This window comes from Pantherophis guttatus, chromosome 2, assembly GCF_059756535.1.
Source record: "Pantherophis guttatus breed Tessera chromosome 2, ASM5975653v1, whole genome shotgun sequence".
NCBI lineage: Eukaryota > Metazoa > Chordata > Lepidosauria > Squamata > Colubridae > Pantherophis > Pantherophis guttatus.
In genome coordinates, this window is record NC_142064.1 from 72332288 (window position 1) to 72356527 (window position 24240).

General features: G+C 42.7%; 2 protein-coding genes across 5 annotated transcripts in view; one reads left to right on the forward strand and one right to left on the reverse strand.

Annotated features, from left to right (window-relative positions):
* The window catches only part of BRD10 (bromodomain containing 10), a 65878-nt gene extending 60080 nt beyond the window's left edge, over positions 1-5798 (reverse strand). For all 3 annotated transcript variants that reach the window (XM_034410360.3, XM_034410359.3, XM_034410358.3), the window contains exon 1: positions 1445-5798. In XM_034410360.3, the coding sequence (XP_034266251.2) occupies positions 1445-2088 (644 nt within the window). In that variant the 5' untranslated portion in view covers positions 2089-5798. The remainder of the gene's footprint in view (positions 1-1444) is intronic.
* Positions 5799-10289: 4491 nt separating this feature from the next.
* Positions 10290-24240, forward strand: part of UHRF2 (ubiquitin like with PHD and ring finger domains 2) — an 86449-nt gene continuing 72498 nt past the window's right edge. For both annotated transcript variants that reach the window (XM_034410363.3, XM_034410364.3), the window contains exons 1-2: positions 10290-11070; positions 19793-20032. In XM_034410363.3, the coding sequence (XP_034266254.1) occupies positions 10918-11070; positions 19793-20032 (393 nt within the window). In that variant the 5' untranslated portion in view covers positions 10290-10917. The remainder of the gene's footprint in view (positions 11071-19792; positions 20033-24240) is intronic.

The window sequence follows — 24240 nt, forward strand, 5'->3', positions numbered from 1 at the left end:
CTTCCCCACTCCTGGGGGAAGAATATTGCAAAATCTCTATTCCCACCACATTCTGGGGCCAGTCAGAGGTGGTATTTGCCGGTTCTCCAAACTACTCAAAATTTTCGTTACTGGTTCTCCAAAATCTGTCAGAACCTGCTGAATAGCACCCCTGCCCTCTTTCATTTTCAAACTGTCTTGCTTCATTCAGGACATTACCAGCATCAGTCAGTAACTCAGAACCTGAACTATTTCAGATTCAGACTTAAGGCAGAGTAAAAATATACCATCCAGCCCATGTTTGTCCATTGAGAAGAAACGGGTTGATCTGATAAATCAATTTTTCAAACTTAGGTCTATTTCTGTGACTTAATGCTAATCAATCAGAACAATTAGAAATATAGATTTCTTCTGATGCTGTCAAGTCTTCTTTATTTAAATAGGTTAACTGCACACAAAAACTGTAGTTCAGAAAAAGCATTTAGTTTTAAGAGTATTTATACAGCGCAAAATTCAAATATGATAAAATAATATGCAAGCTGGTGAAAAAATAATCAAAGATGCTGATGAACAAATACAAAGAGAATTCTAGATTTTCCTTACACTTCATTTCTGTTGATCTCCACCAAGAGTCTTTACCAAGGTTTCCAAATGAAATGAAATACTGTATAGCTCATTAGCAATATATAGTGTCTGCTTCATATAAGAAAGTCTTGGATTATAATCAGACTCTGGCAGTTAAAACTCTATGTAACAACATAGGCAAAATAAGACTAAATGGGTCAATTGTATAACGGAGATTCCTTTTCTAATCCATGGGAAGCTTTTTCTTGATATATCTTATGATGTTATAAAAGATGTGGTATTATATAGTAAATTTTCTGACCAAAGCATCTTATATGATAATCTATTTCTCTAACTACATTAAAAAGATAGAATGCACAAAAAGAAAATACACAGGCATTTTGTGGTGATGCTCACTATAAATGATAATCATACTTTTTATGGAAGTTTAGCCACTCTCAGCAAAAAAATCTTGCAGAAATTCAGAACAATGGATTCATAAGCATGAGGCCAAATTCTGGTGGCATAGTTTGCATTTCACACTAAATTCAAAACAAGTCACTTTATGATTCAGTATTATATAAAACCAGGCCATAACTTCATAACTTTACCCCACTTCTAAACTTTGTCATAACTGATCATCAGTTGTGCAGTACAACAAACTCTATATTTATGACCAAGATTTTATTAGTTCAGCGGAGCTTATTACTTACGGGTACTTAACAGAACTGTAACCTCAAGAAAAAAAACAGATGGTATGTATCCAGTTTAAAAAAAATCTACAGTTATCTTGTACAGGACTCACACCCTCACAGTCTATATTTCACAAAAATAAAACTCCTTCCATTCTGTGTAAACTTTCTTCCTAAGTATTCCGATACAGCAGATCTATTACACCTACCGAGAAAGCAGAGCCAGTTTCTGTTCAAGCATCATCTCTAACTTCTGGGCTTGTTTGGAGAGCCAGTGATCTACCCCATGAAGCCGATAGCAGGTCTCCAACATCAATCGGAAATCGGCCACAAAATCAGTAATTCCTCTGTACTGGCCAGAAGCAAATTTTTCTTCCATTTTCAACAGCCACATTCCAGATAATTGCTGAGATTTAGGGCAAGGGAGAAGACAGACACTATTTTCTTCCCCGGAAAAGTCGGCAGCGCCCGTTTGGCCTCGTTCACTTTTTTGGTTTTCCCAAGATCTTAAGAAAGGAGCCGTCAGAGGCCGGTGCTTTTCTAAGAGAAACTCGCTCAGGATCCGATAACCCTGTTGCAATTCCGGGCTCAGGCTTTGCTCCCAATCGGGGTAGCCGCCAGCGCTCCCTCCCTCCAGCTTGTCTCCCGTCGGGACGCAGCCGGTGAGCGCCGGGTCCGTTAATGCCTCCGTTCCGCGCTCCCCAGCTCCGGCCGTCGTGGCAGCCACCACCGCCACCTCCTCCTCCTCCTCCTCCGGCGGCGGCATCTCCATGTCGCCGCCGCCGCCGTCGTCTTCTTCTTCTTCTTCGCTGCCGTCGCCCTCCTCCTCCCCTTCGGGCTGCGCCGGATTCATGCCCCGCCGCAGCTGCGTATGTCGGCGCCCGTGGAAAGCGGTCCCGGCATCCAAGAACTTAAGAAGAAGTCGGCGCCGCTTCGGCCGGCCTAGACAGCTCCCGCCTGCCTCTTCTGGTTAGGCCGGCCTCGGTCAAAAAAACCGAAGGTGCAGCTTAGGCGGCCCCGCCGCCGCTTTGCGCGCTTCGCCTTGCCCCCGAGATGCGGCGGCAGAGGCCTCTCGTCGTGGAGAAGAGCCGTAACCTGTGGCGGCAGGTGAGAGCCCCTCTAAACTCGCCCGGGTCGATGGAAACGGCTTCTGAAAACCCGCCGAGAGTTTCCCTCAGAAAAGGGCTGCCCGGGACCCCTCAGCCCTTGCGCTGCAGGACCGAAAGGGGCGTGAGGCACAGCCGACACGGAATACCTGCCTGAGTGGAAGGAGCGGCTGCCGGGGGGGCCCCCGGGCTCATTGCCTCGCTCCCCCCTCCGGACCGAAAGGCGTCCCGACCGGTAGGGAGGCCTTCCCCGTTCTGCACCCGGGCCCGAACGACGCTTCTCTCCAGCCCCGCTGCCTCGGTTGAGGGACGCGCGGACGAAGCCGGCGTGCTGTCAGTTAATGGGGGGCGCTGCCAGACCTGAGCAGTCCCCTCCCCCCAGCCAAGAGACAGAGAGAAGTAGTGGGAGAACCCAACCTCCACCGTCTGCGCAAGCGTACTAGCGGCAGACTCTCCAGTTGCGTTGACTGCGCGTTTTGTATTGGACACCTGCTGGAGAGTGACATCATCAGGGAGTGACGAGAGAGAGAGAGAGAGAGAGAGACAGAGAGAAAAGTGGGGGAGGCCGGCCGCTCGGTAAGAGACGTTGGTTGCTAGCAACCGAGAAGGATGGAAACCTGACCGTAGGGGTCCCAAGTGAAGAGCTGCCGCAGATGTGGTTTCAAGTAAAGTCGTATTGCTCGTGTTAAAACCCATTGGAAACGTTAGAAAAGTTCGGAGTTGCGCTGTTCTTCTGCCTGCATTTCGTAAAGCTTTTACGCCACCAACTGCAGCCTGGATGGTCCACCTTTTGTGATTCAGGCGCGGCTTTGAAAACAGCCACGGAATGGAAGACCCTGGTTATAGGACTCTATCGATTTGAAGCATTAAGTAGCTTTTTCTTGAATGGTAAACGCGGAGATTAATTCTTTTGAAAGAGAAAGAAAAATGGGGCTTTGAGTGCCCCTGATGAGCTTCTCATCAGGGTTGTTTCGGGTCTGTGACTGCCGCCGTTATATCAACAGGAACCGTTCATTTGCTCTCTACTCCAGGGAGCTCTCGGTGCCATGTAAATACTACATGGCTCATGTTTCTGCATTCATAATTTAAGAATGAAGTTGAATGCATTTGGAATGAAAGACTGACTAGTTGCTACAGTGGAAGGCTTTTTATTTAAAATGTATGTGTGTGTTTAATATGAATTCATATTTTGTGTGTACAGTACTACCGGTATATTTCTTATTCACTGTCCTGAACACGAAATTTATTAGAATAGTAGGTTGTAAACCTAACAAATAAATACTTTACTATTTTAATTTACATTGTAACCTACTATGGGGTCATTGTTGTGAAAAGTGAAGTATAAATGTCTTAAATTGGAAGTAAATAATGTTCTGGTGTTCTAGAATAACATTTAAAATGTTGAGAAACACAGAAGGCAAATTATCTGCAAATCATTCTGAACAGGGTATCTAGGAGACCGCCTTCTGCTGCCAATAGCCTCCCACTGGCCAATTCGCTCACACAGAGGGCCTCCTCAGGGTGCCGTCGGCCAGACAATGTCGGCTGGCGACCCCCAGGGGGAGAGCCTTCTCTGTGGCGGCACCTGCCCTCTGGAACGACCTACCCCCAGAGATACACACGATACCAGACCTCCGGACTTTTCGTCGGGCCCTGAAAACTCATCTATTTCATCTAGCCGGGCTGGCTTGATCCCATCCTTTTGGTTTTAATTTGAAATTGGTTTTAACTGGGTTGTTTTAAATTGAGGGCCGAAATTATTTAATGTCTTTTAAACTGTTTTTTAAATTTTATATGTTATGTTTTATCTCGGCTGTTCACCGCCCTGAGTCCTGTTGGAGAAGGGCGGTATAAAAATCAAATCAAATAAATAAATAAATAAACCTATAGCCCAGGAATTTACCAAGAAGGAATGGACACTGTTACAGGTAGTCCTTGCTAACTGACCACTAATTCAGTGACTATTCAGAGCTGAAATGATGCTGAACAAGTTGTACTTACGATTGATCCTTGAAGTTCCAGTTGTCCCAGGACCCCCACAGTCATGTGATTGTTATTCAGGCACTTTGCAACCAGCTTCCACTTCTGTGAGATAAAGCATCACCTGATCACCATTTGAGACCTTCCCTGCCAGCTTCCCACAAGCAAAATCAATGGGGAAGACAGCAGAGAAATTCTCTGGTAGGTCTTTTCTGGTAGGACTTTTCTGGTAGGTCTTTTCTGCCAGCCTCCACATCAAGCCATGCCTTCCTTTCCTTGGCTTCCCTGTGCTTTCACCTCACCCTCCTTCCCTTGATCTTCTCACAGTGCTGCATCCTCCTTCCCTTGGCCTCCCTGTGCTCACATACACTTGCCCCTTCCTTCCTTGGCTGCCACACCACAACACCCCTGTCCCCAATTCGTGTGGCCTACATTAGTTCTCCCTGGGCTTCCCCCATCTCCCTGTGTTTTTGGCTGGATTCCTGCCACTTCCCACTTAATGATTTGCACATCTTGGGATCACCATGGTAACCATGAGTGCCTGCATTGCTGTCACTAAGTGATGGAGTCGTATAATGTTGCATTTATGACCATATATCTTAGTGACAGCAATCCCAGCCCCAATTGCTGTCTTAACCCAAGGATTATCTGTATTATTTTTTAAATTGAGTTGTAAATATCTACACACAGACACACAGGAGTGGATACAGTTATTTTATTACTAGAGATGTATAGACATACATACACAAACATGTAGGGCAGGGCTGTCAAAATCGTAGCCCATGGGCTGGACGTGTCACGCGCTGGCCACGCCCACACCCAGTTTAGCGAAGGGGGAAAATGATGTTTCTGTGGGGCAAGGCTGAGGGAGATAAGGGGGATAGGATAGCATAGGCTTCTGTGAGGCAAGGCTGAGGGAGAGAAAGGAAGAGGAGAGGCTGATTGTAACTACTCATTAATTTTCAAGCTGTAAGTGTCGATTTATCAAGCCTGATCACATAGCTTCGTAGCGGAGCATGGGTATTCAGCTAGTTTAGATATATACTAGATAAATACAAGTTTGGAAAGTTTGTATGGTAGACTGCTTTATTAGGTTATGGTTATAATTAAAGCAATAATCCTCTTGGGTGTAAACAGTTCACTCATCCTCTTAACTCTAATAAAGCTGAAAGTGATTTTGCACAGCATAATCATGTAATTTCCAAGATAAGGACCTCTGTGAGAAGCCATAGCAACATCCAACATGCAAAAAATGTGTAATATTGATTACGATGACAGATACAGGCACATGAGTAGGTATTAGATAAAATGTATCATTTAAAAAGTCAATTTAAACTATTAAGGATGTCAACAAACAAAAATGGAAAAATCTAACATTTTTAACATCCATATTCAGTACTTCTCACAAAGATGTCTGTAAGTAGAATGATTAACATAGATAAAAATGGAAGATAGATTTGAATAAAACTATCTTTAATTGCAAGATTTTCAAGGTTCTCCTGTGCTTATTTCTTTCACTCAAAGTAATTTCCACACTTCTGAACAATTATTCTATAAGAGGTGTATTTTTGCTTTCCAATATTTCGTGATAGTAAATCGTAATTACAGCAAAAAAGAGAATTTTATGTCTGTTCATAAATTAAGGGATATGTGGATAGCAATCTAATAGTAAGTTAAATTATCAAAAAAAAATGTTTCCCAATATACCTAAACATGTTTTAAAATTACTTAGGTTGGCATCATCAAAAATTTTATATAAAAATTTGAGTAATACCCCAATAATACAATTCTGAATAGTTATGACTGATAAATGTAAATTTAGTGGCATGGAATACCATGCTTATTTATTTGGTTTTTGTTAATTCTTGAATGCTTGCAAAGTAAATTTGAAGAGATGAGGTTTCCAAGCTGATTTAGTTCTGATTCTAAAGCATTTTCCCATAAAATATTTATTTTAAAAATACATGGCAATTATCTTGATATTATTTGATTTATTTATTAAACTGCAGAACTTATGTGACCACTTATCTCATACAATAACCATATATGGCTCACAACATTAAAGACACATCATAAAGACAAGAATAAAAAAAACCTCAGTGTTCCCACCAGGCACTGGACCAAACAGTTTCCTGACTCAACCCAAAACTACCGTAGCCAGTGCTTAGAAGAAGAGCCAGGTTGTCACAATCTTCAGGAAGGGTAAGAGGTTAGGGATCCCTCAAATCTCATATGGTAGGCTATTCCAAAATGCTGGGGCAGTTCCCAAGAAAACACACCTCTGAGGTCCCATCACATGGCAAAATTTAAGGAAGTGGAGTGGGAGTGGACTTACCTTATCTAAACTAGTGGGATGGCCTGATACCCTTAGAGAAAAGCTATCCCACAAGCAACTTCACTTTGTGTCATGTAGGGCTTTAAAGGTGACCCAGGAAACCAGTGCAAGTCACATAACAGTGGTGTAACTCAGATCAATTGTGGGGTACGCAAAATTGCACATGACCCTACATTCTGGATCACCTATAGCTTCTGGATAGCCTTCAAGGGCAGCCCCATGTAAAGCATACTGAAGTAACCCAAATTGGAGAGACTAAGTAGCATGAGTGAGTGTGAGCAATTGAAGAATGAAGAATAATCATTCTTAAAACATTATCATTATTTATTTAGTTTTGGTGCCCAACTTCAAAGCAACTATGGGCAGCCAATAATATATTTACTGAGATCAGGTGAACTTAAAAGGCAATTTTTGAGCTTTTGTCAGATAGTTAAGCCAGTTGTGAACTTGGACTACCTCTTCTGCAAATATATTCAGTAGAGATACCTGGTTCTAGGATTTAAAGATGACTTGATTCAAATTAATTATGAAGCTAAGTATGAATTCTCTTTTTTGGGTAGGTAGTAGGAATAGAGAAAGGATAAATTAGTTTATATAGCTGCCTATCTCACACAAAGCAACTCTAAGCAACATCTAACAAATAAAACAGCAAATATATAAAAGCAATTATGAAAAAAGCAAGCCAGAATACAACCATCAGATACAGGAGAGAACAAATTAAACAGTGACAGAGCTTGAGGCTCACTACTGAATATTTCTGCTTGCTGACATCTTATTAAACTAGAACTAGATAATAATATAACAGCTGAACACATCCAATATAAATCCTGAAAGAGTTAAAAGAAAAAAGTTCTTTATTTCCTAAAATTATGTACTGTATTATCTGATGTATTAAAATGAGCTGAATGATTGCAGTAAAAAGAAGTTTCTGTAGAAATAAAAGATGAACTATAGATTTTGTTAAAAGTGAAGATTCAAGAGAAATGCTTCACTGCTTTCGAAGGATTTGTTGTTTATCAAGTTGGAGACTTTGGAAATGCTCTACTGCTTTTAAATGAGATTTTCTACCAAATCTTGACATAGATGAAAAATAGTAATACTCAGCTGAAAATAATGGAAGATTGCTATCACCTTCAACTTAATTTAGGATTTGTCTGAAATGTTCAAAGAAAAATAATGACAGATTTAATTCAAAGCACTTACCAGTAGTTCTATTTCTAATCTTTGATACTCCTGAAAGAGAAAAAGTATCCTGCATACATCTGTTAGCATTCTGTGTAAGACTGTCAAGGACAGTGGTGAGTCTGATTTTGGTTTAGGTTCCTACTATTTCAAGATGACAAGCTGCATAAATTAATTGTAGAGGAGGTAAGGCAGATCCCCATAACTGAACAGGTTTTTTCAAGGGAGGTTTGAAAGAAATCAAACAACTATAGATAATCAAATACAACATTGTAAGTTTTTATTAATTAACAATAAATACGATATTGAAAGACTTCCAGTGTGATGTAGCAGATTGTAATATATAATGCCTTTTCTCTCTGATCTCAATGATTAGTCCCTGGACACTGGAAAATGACCAATCTAAGTACCATTTAAGTAAAAGGTTGGAGGGAAAATAAAGGGAAATAAAGGCCAGGAAAGTCTGTCCTGAATAAATAGCAGAAAGTAACTTAAATAAAAAACCAAAGTAGCTTCTACAAAAATAGAAGGGCATGTCCATAGACTGATCTGATAGATATTGTATAACTTTTGACCAATGATCTTACCAGAGGATCCTAGGAAAATTCACATCAATAGAAAAAGAGAGCAGTTATTCACATGGATTTGCAACTGATTAATGCATTGGAAACAGAGGGCTGCCTGCAGGAACAAATAAAAAATATGCTAAGTAGGCTTTCCCAAGGATATGTATTAGGATCAGTTCTTTTTGGCTTTATGAATGCAAACACAACCCTGTAACCTGTTGGAGCATCCTTTGAGAGAAAGGAAGTGCAGAATATCTATTAAATTTAAGGCTGGGCTATTCCCCCCAACCCCATCAATGTTGGATGGTCCCATGATCATCTAAGAGTACAGCATATACATAAATAGGAAAACAACTATAGTGGAAAATGAATTTCAATAATAAGTCAATATTTTCTTACCTAAACAGAGAAACAGAATGACTATCAGTCAGCAAAAATCAATGGAAGCAGGAGCAACTTTCTGCTGGCTTCCCCATTGACTTTGCTTGTGGGAAGTTGGCAGGAACACTGGAAATTATGATCATATGACTTCAGGGACACTGCAATGGTCATAACTTTACAAATAAAACTGGTCTGAACATCATGGAGTTTCAGGAGTACCGAAGTAATGGGTTCCAGATTTTTTACACATACTTTAAATTAGCAGATTTCAGGTACCGGTACCTTGATTCAAAAATTGTGAGCAATGAGATGGCAAAGATTTCTGACATCAGCAAATTATTCAGTGATTTTTTAAAAAAAAGATTCAGAAAACTCCAAAATAATCAGTCCAAGGTGAAAAAATGGTAAATGCAGTTCAGTCAAAAGCACACAATCAATGATGTGAATTGATGCACCCAGCTCACCCTTTCTTTCACATGTACTTTGATTGGGTGTGAGCTGGCAGTAGCTGATCAAGATAATTTATATAGAAATCTTAGTTCTGGCCAGCTTGAGAAGTGGAGAGTCCTGGAAGAGAGGTCAGTGTTCAAAGCAGTATTTAGTTTGAGCCATGCTGATTTTGGAATCTCTTTTTTGTGTTAATGACAGGATCTCAGCACTGCATCATGAGAAGAAATCAGTAAAGACGAATAATAAAAAAAGAAAACCTGTTTGTCTATGGCTTTTAAAGTGTAATCTGGGCACTGGAGATCTGTTCTTCTTACACTGAATTCCAAATATTATTATATTCGATTCTAGGAAGTGATAGATGTTTTTTAAAAATGGAATTTGTACAAAAATGGTATTTTCTAGAACACATTTTATAAGGGGCTGCCTGTGGAGGCCATTTTTTGCAGTGCTGTCAATAAGAAGATTCAAATGCAAATTGCAAGAGATTCGTGTGGAACCTAGTCATTAAATATCGCAAACAATAGCGACCCAGAGATTCGAGTATGCAATATATAAAGTTAACTAATACAAAATTAACAGGACGCGTCTCAAGATATACCCTGCGCTGCGAAGTGCGGCTCTGTGGACACGAACGTCATCTGTAACATAACGCGGGTTCTGGTGCCATTCAGTTGCAAAATCCGGATGATCGAGGTTTTTATGCCATGAACAGTAAATGTTAATTGTGGCGTTTGTGTTGTCCCCGAACGGCTGGATACACCGACGGGATCATCTGTGTGTGTGTGTGTACACGCGGTGCGTTCAACGCATCGCCACTCCAAGAAAGATAATAAACAAGGGATGAAGAGCGTCTCACTGAATTCAGTGCCGCTCCCCACCGCCCCGAGTAATGCCTATTTAAACGTAAGGATGTTTACTAGATTGCCATCGCGATTGGGTTGCAACGGCGGCAACCCACGGCCGGTGCAGGCAAGTCTAAGGCCAGGCAGCGGAGTTGCGCAACCTCTCCATTCTGCCACGAACATCAGACAACGGACCTCAGATCTGGCGCCTCGAGGGGTCGCGCGCAAAGGGGCGTGGCGCTAGGCCGGGCGTGCTCGGAGAGGCGCGAAGAGGGATTTGAGCACGTGAAACGCCGCCTCCGCGCCTCCCTTCCCCGCCCGCCGTTATTGTCTCTTTAAGGTCGTGGCGAGGGGTGGGGGCGCGCGTGGATGGCGACGGTTTGTGGTGGTCTGGGCTCGTCTCGCGAGATCAGCGTTGGCGCCGTGACCTCCATGTGAGAGCAGCGGCGCTTTGGTAAACAGTCCTCGGGGTTAGGACATGGCTCCCGCCGGCGACCGTTAAGCTTAGCCGAGCCGGCAGCTCCCAACTAAGGTCTTGACAGGGTTTGCCGCCATTCTGGGGTGGCTCGAGAGAGCCGTTGCCGCCGGTAGGTCGCGAGTGAGGCGGGTGGGATCGGCGGACGAGCTTAGGAGGAGTCGAAACTGCTGGCGGGTCGGGTAAGAGGAAGGAAGGAAGGAAGGCCGGCCGGTAACAGAAGCGGCTCGCGCCGCGGCGGTCCTTGAGATTCAGGCAGCAACTCCTCATCGCCACCCCCGCTTCGCCAAGTGGAAAAATCCGGAGGAGGAACCTCCCGGTCCTTCTGCTTCCCCCACCCCCTCCTCCTCCTTCGGGAGCGCGCCATGTGGATCCAGGTGCGGACCATCGATGGTGCCCAGACCCGAACTATCGACGACCTCAGCCGGCTGACCAAGATCGAAACTCTGCGCGAAAAGATCCAGGAAAGCTTCCGCGTAAGCCCTGAACTGCAGCGCCTTTTCTACCGGGGCAAACAGGTGAGGCAGCCTCGACAGACACTCCCTCTCCCCCCCAGCCTTTCAGCAGTGCGCTGCCTGCAGCTTGAACTGCCGCTCCTCCTCGGTCGAGGGGTTTTCTTTACCGCCGTCTGAGGGGAAAGAAGCAGCCGGAGATGCCATTGTGCTGAGGAAAGGGACCGCGGCGGCGGCGGCTTCGTTCCCCGCCTCCTCCTCCCTTTTCCCGTTAAATGCGAGGCATCTCCTCATCCGCTAGCGGTTTCCCGCAAGGCCGGTGAATGGGGGATTCCTAGGCGGGACTCCCGAGAAAAGCGGGGCGCGCGGCTTCCCTCGGGCGGGGAAAGAGAAGAGGCCGGTGGCGCGAGCCGCCTCTCGTGCGCCTCGCGCTACTTCCGGTGCTTCAACGGTCTCCTTGGCACTGGGGCGCGCGCTCCCCTCAGCTGCCGCTTCGCCGCTGCCCCGAGGAAGTTCATGTCGTCGTCCTCCTCCCTCTCTCGGTTCTCTGCCCTCAGCTTCCCCCCTCCCCATTCCTTTTTTCTCCCCCATCGTCCTGCTGGGAAAACTGCTAGCCAGCTCTGCTGATGTTAAAGAAAAAGCTTTTTCTTCCAGCTTCTTTACACCTATTTGTTTAGTGACCGTTGGAAGTGACAAGTGGCATTGAAAAATAACGTTTTTTTACACTTATGACTGTTGCTGCATCCCCATGGTCACATGATCAAAATTCAGCTGCTTAGTAACTGACTCATTTTTATTGACAATGCCCTGGGGTCATGGTTTTTTTTTTTTTGCCATCCTCTCTCAAGCAAAGTCAGTGGGGAAGTCAGATTCACTTAAGAACTATTTAACTAACAAGCGCAGTGAATCACTTAAGAACTGTGACAAGGAATGCTGTATAAAAGGACAGAATTCACTTAACAACTGTCTTGCTTAGCAGTGGAAATTTTGGGCTCAGTTGGGATTTTAAGTTGAGGACTGGAGTTTTGATCTCCTGTTCCATCCTGAAGTATATATCTGCAGTCACTAAGAATTGGCATTGGCTTGATGGCAACTGTTCTGTCATCTCCTGTTCTCCACACCTTTTATGAATGCTGAGCTTGAACTTTTTGTTTACACTTGGATATATTAATTCAAGATGTTGTCTCCCAATATATATATATAATAAATGCTGTGACAGTTTGGGTTATTAATTTAGGGCAGGCAAATGTCAGTTCATTTTATGTTGCTATGTTAGGATTGTGTTCTGTTACAACTTGTTTTTAAGTGGTATGGTATCATAGGTATTCCCCTGATATTTCATTGTGATGACAGACTAAAAGTATAAGGAAACTGTCTATTATTAGGATAGGATAGGAGTAGGATAAATAGGTAAAATCTATTCGTTTAATCCAGAGTTAAATAATATAGTAACACTTTGAATGTGTAATCAAAATCATGGTTTTGTTAATTTATTATAACAAAAATGTCCCTATTACTTACAATGGTGGATATTACATTATTTTAGATTAAAATGATGGAAAACAACATGCACAGTACTTTAAGCTTTCAGAACAAAGATATCATGCAAGTGTACTAAATTAAAGCACATTTTGGTACCTTAAAAGCTGTCAGATTTATTAATGGAATAACTTGTTCATTGTAAATATAGTTTACAATAAATCTATACTATCTAGATTTCCTTTAGTGATCGTGGCGGCAAAATTCATTAAATTATAATATCAATATTTTCACTGATTTATATAACTTATATAATTTATATAATGTTTTTGTTTCTGCTTACAAGCAAACAGCACATAAATATTTTTGGTGCTTTCTAAATGGCCATGCTGCTGTAGTTAATAGTCCAACACCATTCAAAGGATATTAGATGTGGGTGCTTTGGTCGTAATCTGTTTTTAACTGCTATGATCTGGTAGATTTTAAAGACTATTTTTCATAGGGAATCTGTTTAAATTCCCATAATAATTAATGACCATGAAAGATAGATTTGGACTAGGAGAAAATAATAGGCCTTATGTCAGGTAATGAGTTTTAAAGTTTAAAAGTGAACTTGAACCTGAATCTCTGGTCTTAGTTCAGCATGTTAATCACTGCACCATACTGCCTGTCTAAAGTACAGTATGTGTTGTGTCAAAATAGTGTGGCTATAATGACGACAGTAGCATGGTTGTATATAAGTTACCAAATTACTGCATCGTAGACCTTAATGTGATGTTTACTGATACTGGAAGTAAGGAATCAAAAGCCAAGGACAGTTATGCAAGACAAGGACACAGAAGAAGAATCAGTAATGGATGCTGTACGTGTAGTAATATTGCTTCAGCTCTGTCTCACAACTGACTGACAGATATATAGAAATGTTGGCAAACCTCATCTTTTGGGTTCAAGTGCTGGCTGACTATCTCATCTCTGTTTATGACATAGGAAAAGATATATTTTGTGGGGTTGGTCTAATGGGAAAAGTAAAAAAAGCATTTATTGTTCTATTCTCACTGATGGTATTAATGCAGACTTAATGCTAAATCATTTAAATATTGCTTATTTCTTATATTAAAATAGTACGTTTGTATAAGGCATAAAGCAAACAAATCATACTATAGTAATTTGCAAACCTAAATCCAGCTATTTTCTCTTTGCAAATGTTTTCTTTTTCCACTACAGGTAGTCCTTGACTTACGACAATAATTGAGCCCAATATTTCTGTTGTTAAGTCAGACATTTGTTTTGTCCCACTTTACAACCTTTCTTGCCACAGTTATTAAATGAATCACTGCAGTTGATAAGTTAGTAACCTGGTTGTTAAGTGAATCTAGCTTCCTCATTGACTTCACTTGTCAGAAGGTTGCAAAAGGGGATCACATGACCTTGGGACACAGCAACAATCAAGTATGAACCAGTTGTCAAGCATCTCAAGTTTTATCACATGATCATGAGGATGCTTCAAAGGTCGTAACTGAGAAATGGTTGTAAGTCACTTTTTTCAGTGCTGTTGTATCTTTGAATGGTCACTAAATGAATTGTTGTAAGTTGAGGACTGTCTGTATTGCATTAGTGTAGAAGAGGCTATTGTTTTTAAATTGAAGTTATTATCTCTTGCTGTCCATCTTTCTCCCATAAAAAAAAACGCTCTGTTCTTCCTTTGAATAGTTACTAAATAAAAATGCCTATTATTCTGTGATTCTTGGCATGCATGATTTTTATTACTGAATCAATTTTTTGGATTATTCTCTGACATTCTCTGCTATCTCATCCTTCGTCTTGATGACAGGAAGAAAAACTGCTGTTATTTAATTTCTCAGCTTGTAATAAATTTGCAACAGATTCTTTTGTAGTGTCAGCATGCCAGATGGATAGTGAAAGAAATCTTCATAGGGTTCACATATCATGTTCTTCATAGGATATATTATTCTTTTCTGTATAAAGCTATATCTGGAAATATGCTTCAGATATGCAGAAGGCTCAGATAGTTTAATTTCTCTGCAAGTACACGTAAAGCAAAAGCTTATACTACAATACTGTGATTGTGGCTAGGAATGTAATTGGGATTACAGTACTGCATATATTATTTTTTTTACAATAAGTGTGTTTGCAAAGCATGGCCATCCTTGCTTATGGTTAATTATGTCTGTAAAGGTACCAAGTTGCCAACCTCTGGTTTTAGTCTTAATTTTGTTTTTTGAGGTTTTCATATCATCCAGACATATTTGTTTCCATTCTGTCTTGTTCCAACTAGAAGAAAACATTGTGTCACATTTGTTATATAGTATGGCAACCTTAAACCAAAGTCTGCTTGAGTAGTTTGAAACTATGCCATTTGGGAGGAACACTAAGCATATGTAAACTAGACTTGCTGAGTTACTTGATTATTGTTATAAAGTTTCTTGTCCTAAGAATGTACTAACTGATTTCTGGGAGGAAAAAACTAATGAGATTTTGATGGTGAAGCAAGGATAACATGAAATGACTGGGTTTTTTTTTATTTATTTATTTCAAGTTTTAAAAGCTGCTTTTTTAGGACTATGAAAAAAAATAAAAAGCATAAAAATTGTTTTCTTATTTCTTCTTATTTAATACTGGTATTACATACTGTTACAATGAAGATAAAAGAATTCACATACTTTTTAATTTTACTTTTAGATAAAGGCCAAATTTATCCTCTTCAATTAACAAATACTTATTTTTATTTGTAACTATTGAAAATAGTTGTGACACCATTGGCCATGATGACGCAGTGGTTAGAATGCAGTATTGCAGGCTAATTCTGCTGACTGCCAGCAGTTCGGGTCTTGCTGGTAAAATGAGAACCCAGTTTGTTGGGGGCAATATGCTGACTCGGTAAACTGCATAGAGTGGGCTGTAAAGCACTGTGAAGCAGTATACAGGTGATCCTTGATCTTTGTGATCCTATGACCACAATTGAGTCCAAAATTTTTGTTATTAACTGAAACATTTGTTAAGTGAATTTTGCCCCATTTTACGACCTTTCTTAGTACAGTTGTTAAGTGAATTGCTGCAGTTGATAATTGACATGGTTGTTAAGTGAATCTAGCTTCCCAATTGACTTTGCTTGTTAGGTTGCAAATGGGGATCACATGACCTTGGGACACAGCAATGGTCATAAGTATGAACCAGTTGCCAAGCATCTGAATTTTGATCACATGACCATGGGATGCTGCAATGGTCGTAAGTGTGAAAAATAGTCATGAGTCACTTTTTTCAGTGTCATAACTTTGAATAGTCACTAAACGAACTGTTGTAAGTTGAGGACTATCTCTTCTGCCTGTATAAATCTAAGTCGGGTGTGAAACTCAAGGCCCGGGGGCCGGATCCACTGGGGGCTTAGATCTGGTCTGTGGGGCCACCCTGGAAACAGCGAAGGACCAGCCCGCAGTGCCTCTGCCAGTGAAAACAGACCTCGGGTGGGCCATCTGCAGCCCTCCCGAGCTTCATTTTTGCGGATAGAGGGTTGCAGGAGGCCATCGCAACCGGAAACAGAGCTCGGGAGCCCATTTTTTCTGGCAGAGCATTTGGGCCACCACAGGTGCCCCTGACACATCAAGCTGGCCATGCCCATCCTGACCACGTCAACCCCAACCCCCTGAGGTCAAACACAATCCTGATGCAGCACTCAATGAAATCACGTTTGACACTCCTGGTGTAAATGCTATTGCTATTACCTGGAAATTATGGCATGAAGGTTTTCTGCTTCAGAAATTCACCTTGAATATAAAGAGGACACTGAGAAAACAAAGCTACTTTTTTGCTTTTTTCTTCCCCTAGTTGTATTGATAAGATTTTGAAAGCCTGAATGGAATTTACATTCTTGTGTGATAATAGATGAGGGAAATTAATACAGTCTGGACCCCAGTCTGAACCCCTTATCAATAAGATGAGGAAAAATACCTTCCCCAACCTGGCTTCCTGTAATTATACTAAGATCATACTGTAATTTTTTAAAAATTGACTTGAACTCGCAACACATGAGTGACATATGCTCATAGAAGATTAAAGTAGAGAATGGGATTTGAATTTGTGTCTCTAATACCGTTCGTTAAAGTTTGCTTTAACCTATATCAAAAAATGGCCATTTGAGTTCCATTAAGTGAATCAATTTCCCCATGTGTTTTTTGCTGTAAACTACAGATATTTTGAATGTAAACCATAGAAATTAGTTAAAAAGTGCATCAGGGTCATGTGAATGTGGGACACTACAAATGGTCATATAGGTGAGCTGCTTGCTAAGCACCCAAAATGCAACCACATGACTGCAGGGCAAAGGGTGCAGCAATGGTAACTTTGGAAACAGATTGTAAATAACTTTTCCATTGTAATTTGGAATTTTCGCTAAGCAACCAGTCATAAATCAAGGACTACCTGTAAAGGGCTGCATGGTAGAATGTCTTCTGAAGCAAAACCCGTGACATCAGAATTCAGTGGCCTAGTTTCTATTGTTTGCCTGGTTTTTCCTGAAGTGAAAGTGGGGAACTAAATTCCCAACACCTTCTCCAGCATTGCAAAACAGGACTTCAGTATTAACTTTTGCTGTTACTATATCTCATATTCATATTCAATTTTGGATAGGAAAGAGTAGGAAATGTTTTAATAGGTTTTGCAGAATCTGAAAATAGGGTAAGGGCAAAGTTTGACAACATTGTTCGGCCATGGCGTTGCTGGACATGTGGCAGTGTCTTCAACAGTAGAGTTGGAATGATAACTTGAAATCCCTTTTCTTTCACATGTTAGATATATCAGGTATTTATTGATATATAAAATTAAAGACTCCAGTTTGTGTCACTAGGTAATTCTGAGATTGACTAAAAAAGTTTAACAGCATCTTTGTATATGGGATTACTGTATCTCCATCTCTTTTTGTTCCTGTATTTTCCTTCTAATAGGAGGGAAGTAGTGAATTAACAGATCACATTTTATTTGGAGTTCTACCACTTGTCCTATTCTTACTTATTGGATTATTAGCATGAACAGAATTCAAAATTGTAGAGAATATTCGTAGCTTGGGTTGTAGATTTAGGCAGAGGTTTGTTCTCCAAGCTTGCTGTTTGACTTCTGAACGTTTCATTACCAAACTAGGTAACATCTTCAACGGGGTTGAAGATGTTAATTCACAGGTGAAATTCATCTGGTTCTCACTGGTTCACCCAAACTGTTAGTAAATTACTTAGGCAGTTCGGAGAACTAGTTAAAAATAAAGTGCAAGAGAGGTTTTTTCTCTCTCTCCCTTCAGTTAATATCGCCACTTAACAGTTGCAGCTGAAATGCAGCCGATACAAGCTGAATCAATAAACAACAGAAACTGACAGGATTGGGGTAGGGAAACCCATCAATAACCCATCTAGGGATGGGATTAACCTCTTCCCTTCAGGAAGAAGGACAAGATTACAAACATTTTCATTATAAAGAGTATTAAGTAACACTGCTGTGATCAGCTGATACTCCCTGGAGTTCCCAAGACCTTTTATAGCTGCTGCAATGTTGGCTACTTCTTGTTTTTTCCTGGGGGAAAAGATACAGGAGGGGACAATGATGCAGCTTGATCATACAGGCCGTGAATTAAATGCATGTGTGGTCCAGCCAGCTGTATTGCTTCTGTTGTGAAACACCCAATTTAGAACACAGAGATCATAGAATAATAGAGTTGGAAGGGTTAATGGCTTTTGGCAGAATACCCAAGCTTTCAATTAGCCTGAGTAGCTGCTCTTAGTTTCCCTCTCAGCTGTTGTGTTTGCTTTGGGGTTAACTTTTTTTTTAAAGGGGGAATGGCTGTTTTAAATTTTCTGCATTGTTTTAGTGGTTCCTGGCACTATCCTTTTGGGGTTACTTCCATCCTCTTTTTGAAAACCTCTAGTGATGGAGCACCCACAACTTCTGAAGGCAAGGTATTCATTGGTTGAATGGTCTCACCCTTAGGAAATTTCTCCTTAGTCCTAGGTTGCTTCTCTCTTTGGTTAGTTTCCATCCATTGTTTTCTTGTGCCTTTTGGAGCTTTGGAAAATAGATTAACTCCCTTATTTTTGTAGAAGCCCCTCAAATTTCCTGATAGAACAATTAATCAGTGGAACAACTCACATCCAGAAGTTGTACTGCAAATGCTCCAACACTGGAAGTTTTTAAGAAGAGATTGGATAATAATTTGTCTGAAGTGGTGTAGGGTTTCCTGCCTAAGCAGGGGGCCTGGAAGGGATCTCAGAGGTCATCTAGTCCAATCCCCTGCTGCAGCAGGAAACCTTACATCGTCTGGATTATTTTGGTGCCTCTAACAGAGAGGAAAATTGCCAGAAAGGAGAAGGAGGTTACTAGGGCAAGGCTGCCATGCAGAGGAAGGCAAAGATAGTCTTGGACTTATGACCCCAATTGAGCCCAAAATTTTGATTGCTAAGCAAGAGCGTTAAGTGAGTTTCACCACATTTTACTTAATCTGTGACATCTTTTGGCTCTAATCGTGAGTGACGTCAAATTGGCCACGCCCACCCAGTCACATGACCACCAAGCCATGTCCCCCAGTCACATGAGCACTGAGCCATGCCTACCCAGTCACATGACCACTGAGCCACACCCACCAAGCCACACCCACAGAACTGGTAGCGAAAATTTTTGGATTTCACCACTGTGTTAATCTAGTTTGGTAACGAAACATCTGGCAGATGAGCAGCAAGCTCGGAGAACAAACCTCTGCCTATAAATAGAGTTTCCTGATACAGGATGACTTTTTGATGGTTTTCCAGAAGTTAAATCACACGACTAAATCCTTTTCTAGTATCTTTCTTTAACTAAGAAGTAGTAAAATCCAATACTAAACTGATATTTAGCTCCAGGTTTCCCTTGAAGAGTACGGTATTTCGCTGCTTCTTCTGTTGGAGTGGTAGACAATTTTTGCTATTTCCTTCCATAGACCCTGAAAAACTATTTTGGATATCGAATAACTCTCTGGAATAGTGTGGAAAGTTTCTCTATAAAGGGAAGGAGCATTTTGTTTTATGTTTATTTAGTTGTAAAATAGAAATATACTAAATAAATGACTATATTCTGGTTCAATGAAGCTTTTCCACCTTTTCATTGAGAGTTCTAAATCCCCTAAAAACTAAAGATACATTATTAATACCAGCTATTAATTATATATTTTATTTTCATGCAAGCTTTTTCTGTTTTTCATTTTGAGGTTTTTATACTATATTGATTTCTTTTAATATATATTTTTCTGATGGATTTTTTTTTTGCATTTTTTAAATAGCTTGAAGATGGCCATACCTTATTTGATTACAATGTTGGACTGAATGATATAGTTCAGCTTTTGATACGCTCAGAGTCTGATGTTCCTTCTACAATTTTGAATAAAAAAGATGGAAAGCCTGGTCCCTGTGCGGTTACCAACTGTAAGAATAAAGTCAAACAAGGAGCGAACAGTGGATCGAGTTTGCCATCTACATCAGCTCGCTCATTTCTTATAGATCCTGGCATTGGTGAATACAAGGTATTTGTTTTATTTTTTTAATCTTGACTGTGTCTTCTTACATTTCCAAGCTGATTTTGAATTCATTTAAAAAAAATCAGGACTATGTATTGAACACATGTTCTAAAACAGGAAATACCATATTTTTCAGACTATAAGACGCACCAAGATTTCGAAAAGGTAAGTAAGAAAAAAAAGGTTTTTGCCTTCACCAACCCCCAGGAGCACTCTGCAGGCCTCCCAAAATCTCTGCGCACTCTGTTTTTCGCAAAAAATGGGCCCAGTTTTTGGCCAATTTTTGCAGAAAAAAGGGGCGCGCAGAAGATTTGGGAGGCCTACAGAGTGCTCCTGGGGGCTGGGGGAAGGCAAAAATGCCCCCATTTTTTGCAAAAATGGGTGTTTTTGCCCTCCCCAGCCCCCAGGAGCACTCTGTAGGCCTCCCAAACCCTCTGCGCACCCTGTTTTTGCAAAAAATGGGCCCATTTTTCACAAGTGGGATGAGCGGGGTGGGGCTTCGGGAGGCCAAAAATGGCTGTATTCGATGTATAAGATGCATCGATATTTCCACCCTCTTAGGAGGGAAAAAAGTGCATCTTACACTCTGAAAAATATGGTATTCTATAATGATTTCATCTAGTTTAAATCAGATAGCTAGAACAGAGAAGTGCTAGTGGAATAGCAACTTAGCCATATCCTCCTCCACAGCAGCTTCTAGCTTCATATTTTTTCAAAGCTTGGGCGCACTCTAGAACAGTGCACCCCCCAACCTTTTGGGTACCAGTGACCAGTTCTGTCGAGAAATGTTTTTCCGTGGACTGGAGGGGGCGTGGTTTTGCATGCTGCCTGCATCCCACGGATGAGGCTTCACTTGTTTGCGTGGCCCAGTTGCTGGCATATCGCAGACCAGTACCGGTCCACAGATGGGGGGGTTGGGGACCCCTGCTCTAGAATGAAGTGGTTGGTTGTGCTAGGCAAGTATAACAAAGGAGAAGATATCAGATTAAGGCAATTTCTGTAATTAGAAATATGAATTGGCCAGGTGTTTTATGCAGCCTTTTCTAAACTCTACTTTTATATACTCTATTGGACCAAAGGTCCCATGATTCCAGAATTAAAGTCTGCTGGGTGGAAATTATGAGGGCAACAGTATATTACATTGGAATAAGTTTAGGAAATATTGTTTATGTTCTGACCTAGGCTTCCCGATATGGTAAAAAACACACAATTAGTCCCAAAAATCCCCCCTTTTTTTTTAACGGCTGTGAATTCCTTTCATTCACAGCACGTGCTGAATCACCAAGGGTTTATAAATAATCCAACAGAAGTCTGCCACAGTCCTTCGGATAAGGCTGGTAAATACCCACCTTTATCTTCTTTGACACGCTGCCAAAGACCTAATTGGTAATTATCTTGGCAAAGCCACACGGAAACACAGAGTCAAAAATGGAGCTTCAAAGTACAAACTGACACCATCCACAACGTTGCTTCCTGCAAAGGCCCATGTGCCTTTGCTCTTCCTTTATGTCTTATGGGAGGGCCAATCATCTCCAAGCCTTACTGCCTAGTCATCCCTTTTGTTTTAACTGTTCTTGTTTTCTGGCAGCTCTGCGCATGTGTGCACTAGGAACAGGCTCCCCCTGTTCCTCTGCCTCTCTGATGACCGACTCTGGGGGCTCCGGAGTCTGCACATAACTCCCAGATGGCCCTGGCCCCATCTCTGCCTCCAATGCAGAGCCCTCGTCCGAGCCTTCCCCAGACTCCAGGACTGGCCCATGTTCCTCCCCAGCCTCCTCATTATCTGACTCTGCTGCCAGCTCTGCAGGCTGCTGGCGGATCACAACAGTTCAATAATAATAACTACTATTATTTTGGGTGCCTTCCAAATCAGTCTATCCTGTTTCTCCGAAAAAACAACCCACCCCAATAATAAGCCCACCCCTAATTTTCGGGGAGTGGGCCTAATATTACCCCCACCCCGAAAATAAGGCCAGGGGTATGGGCATGGCCAGCACGAGTAGTGGTGCTGGCGTGGGGAGGCAACTGTCAGGCTGCAGCTGCAGCCCGCTGGCCCCTTGGGGCAGCAGAAGTACTGCTTTTGCCCTTCTGTTTCTGGGTGCAGCGCTTCTGCTTGTTGGGCAGTTTCCCTGAAGCTGCCAGCTGCTTTGCTTCTTCCCTCTTCTTGGGAGGCTCACGGAAGGCTTTTTGGCAAATGCAAAATAAGCACTTATTTTTGAGGCGGTCTTACTTTTTCTCCTAATAGGCTGCAGAATGGTCCAGGAATGGATTGATACAGTCTGATCTGCCTGGAGACTGAGTCATAATCTTTTGGCCACGCCTCCACTTCTCTCCGTCAGGCCCCAGTTTTTGACTCAGTCGTCTGACAGACATCTTTGGCAGTTGCTTGTCAATCAATCCATTCCTGGATCATTTACAGCATCAATTCCCCCCCCCTCCAAATATTTGACAGGCTTGCATGCTGGCCAGATCAGCCTTGGCTGGTAACTCGGCTGCTGCCCTTGGGGGGGGGGGCATCGGCGTTCTGGCCTTTGTCAGAACCCAGGCCATAAACTTTTAATAACAGATGCACCCCTCCACCTCCCCTCTCCTCCGGCAAAGCTGTAGGTCACCAATGCAGCTGCTGGTCTACAGAGCCAAGCAGCAAAGTGGTCAGCTGAGAAGTGGTCCTTTACAGGTGCTGCCGCCACCATTGATCTTAGTCTCGTGGCGAGGCTTTACAGCTGGGAGGTGGCTTGCTGGCCTGCTGCCGCCGCCGCTTCTGGAAACTCACGGCGTGCCTTTGAACCTGGGCGGCCATTATCTCCCGCCCCAACATTGTCGCCGCTGCTCTCCTGAGCTACGCAGCGAAGATAATCATCTGGGAAGCGGCTCATGACGCCGCTTCCCCTTTAGCTCTCACCGCCGCCACTGCTCCACGCCACGTGGTCCAGGGTCTCAGCTGAGAAGCGGTTTGTCAGATACTGCCGCCGCCACTGCGGCTCCCAGGGGCCCTGCACTGAAGGGCATCGGTCGCCAAGACTCTCTGCAGCCTCCTGCGTGGTGCGACCTCCTGCCTTCAATGGATTCGTCGCGGAGCCATCACCATAGCCTCCATAGTCTCTGTGGTGGCCATCTTGGATTCTGCTTCCACAGGGCAGCCTACTCCATTGGAGCTCCAATCAGCCTCTGGCTGCACCTTTGCAAGTATTGCCACTATCTGAGCATGCCCAGCATAAAAGCGGGGGGCTTAAGGAGCTGGCACCACCCAGGTTCACCCTGGGTAAACCACCCTGTGACAGATTTAGTATCTGTCTTGCGTGAGCTGGTCAGTTTGGTCCTCCAAAGCGACCGCCACACTTTTTTGTCTCCATGGCCACTCCAGCCGCTTGAGCATTCAAAATGGCGGAGGTTCCTAGGCCTCAAGCCACTCTGGAGGCATCCATCTGCAAAAATGCCTTATGCAAGTCTAAACATGGCCGCAAAGCCTCTCAGCTTTCCAGTGCAGAACTGAAAGATCTGGAGCGGAGACAGAGGGCCTTAGAAAAGCAGTTTTCTCTAGCAGAAAAGAGGCAAGCTCAATTGGAAACCCTGTCACAGTCCACTGATCAGTCTGTTTCCTATCAACCACGAGTTGAACCACCCCTCGCCCCAGGCATCGTTCCTGGAGGGCGCAGGTGGCCTTTCCCCGGGCTCATCTATAACAACTCCGCAGGAGCAGGCTACTAACTGGATTGCTCTTAAGACGCACCATCCCTTTGCATGTTCTTCCCAGCTGGAAAACCCCAAGGTTGCCCCGATTCCAGAGCCTTCTGAACTTCACCTGGATGACTTACCAGATAGCATCCAACTATTGGTTTCCAGGGCCATTTCCAAAGGCATTGTCGCCGGCATTCATAGCCACCGCTCTGCCTCCCTGGTCTCAGAATACCTTAGCCGGCAGGCTCATACATCGCCTCTGGCCAGTCTCACTGAACCCTCTCACTCGGGGCAGTGTGTATCTGATGCTGGAGGAGGAGACTCAGAGAGACCCTGATCTCACTGATGATGAGGAAGAGGTCTTCCTGGATACCCCAGCTTTCACAGGGCTCTTCCCTTCTGGCCTTTTCAAGTCCTTGTTACACAAGGCAACAGCTACAGCTGGTCTACAAGAGGACGGGCCCATAGCGCAGCCCCTTGGCAGGGACATGGGATATTTTCAGAGCCGGTATCATAACAGTTATTTGTTCCGGCTC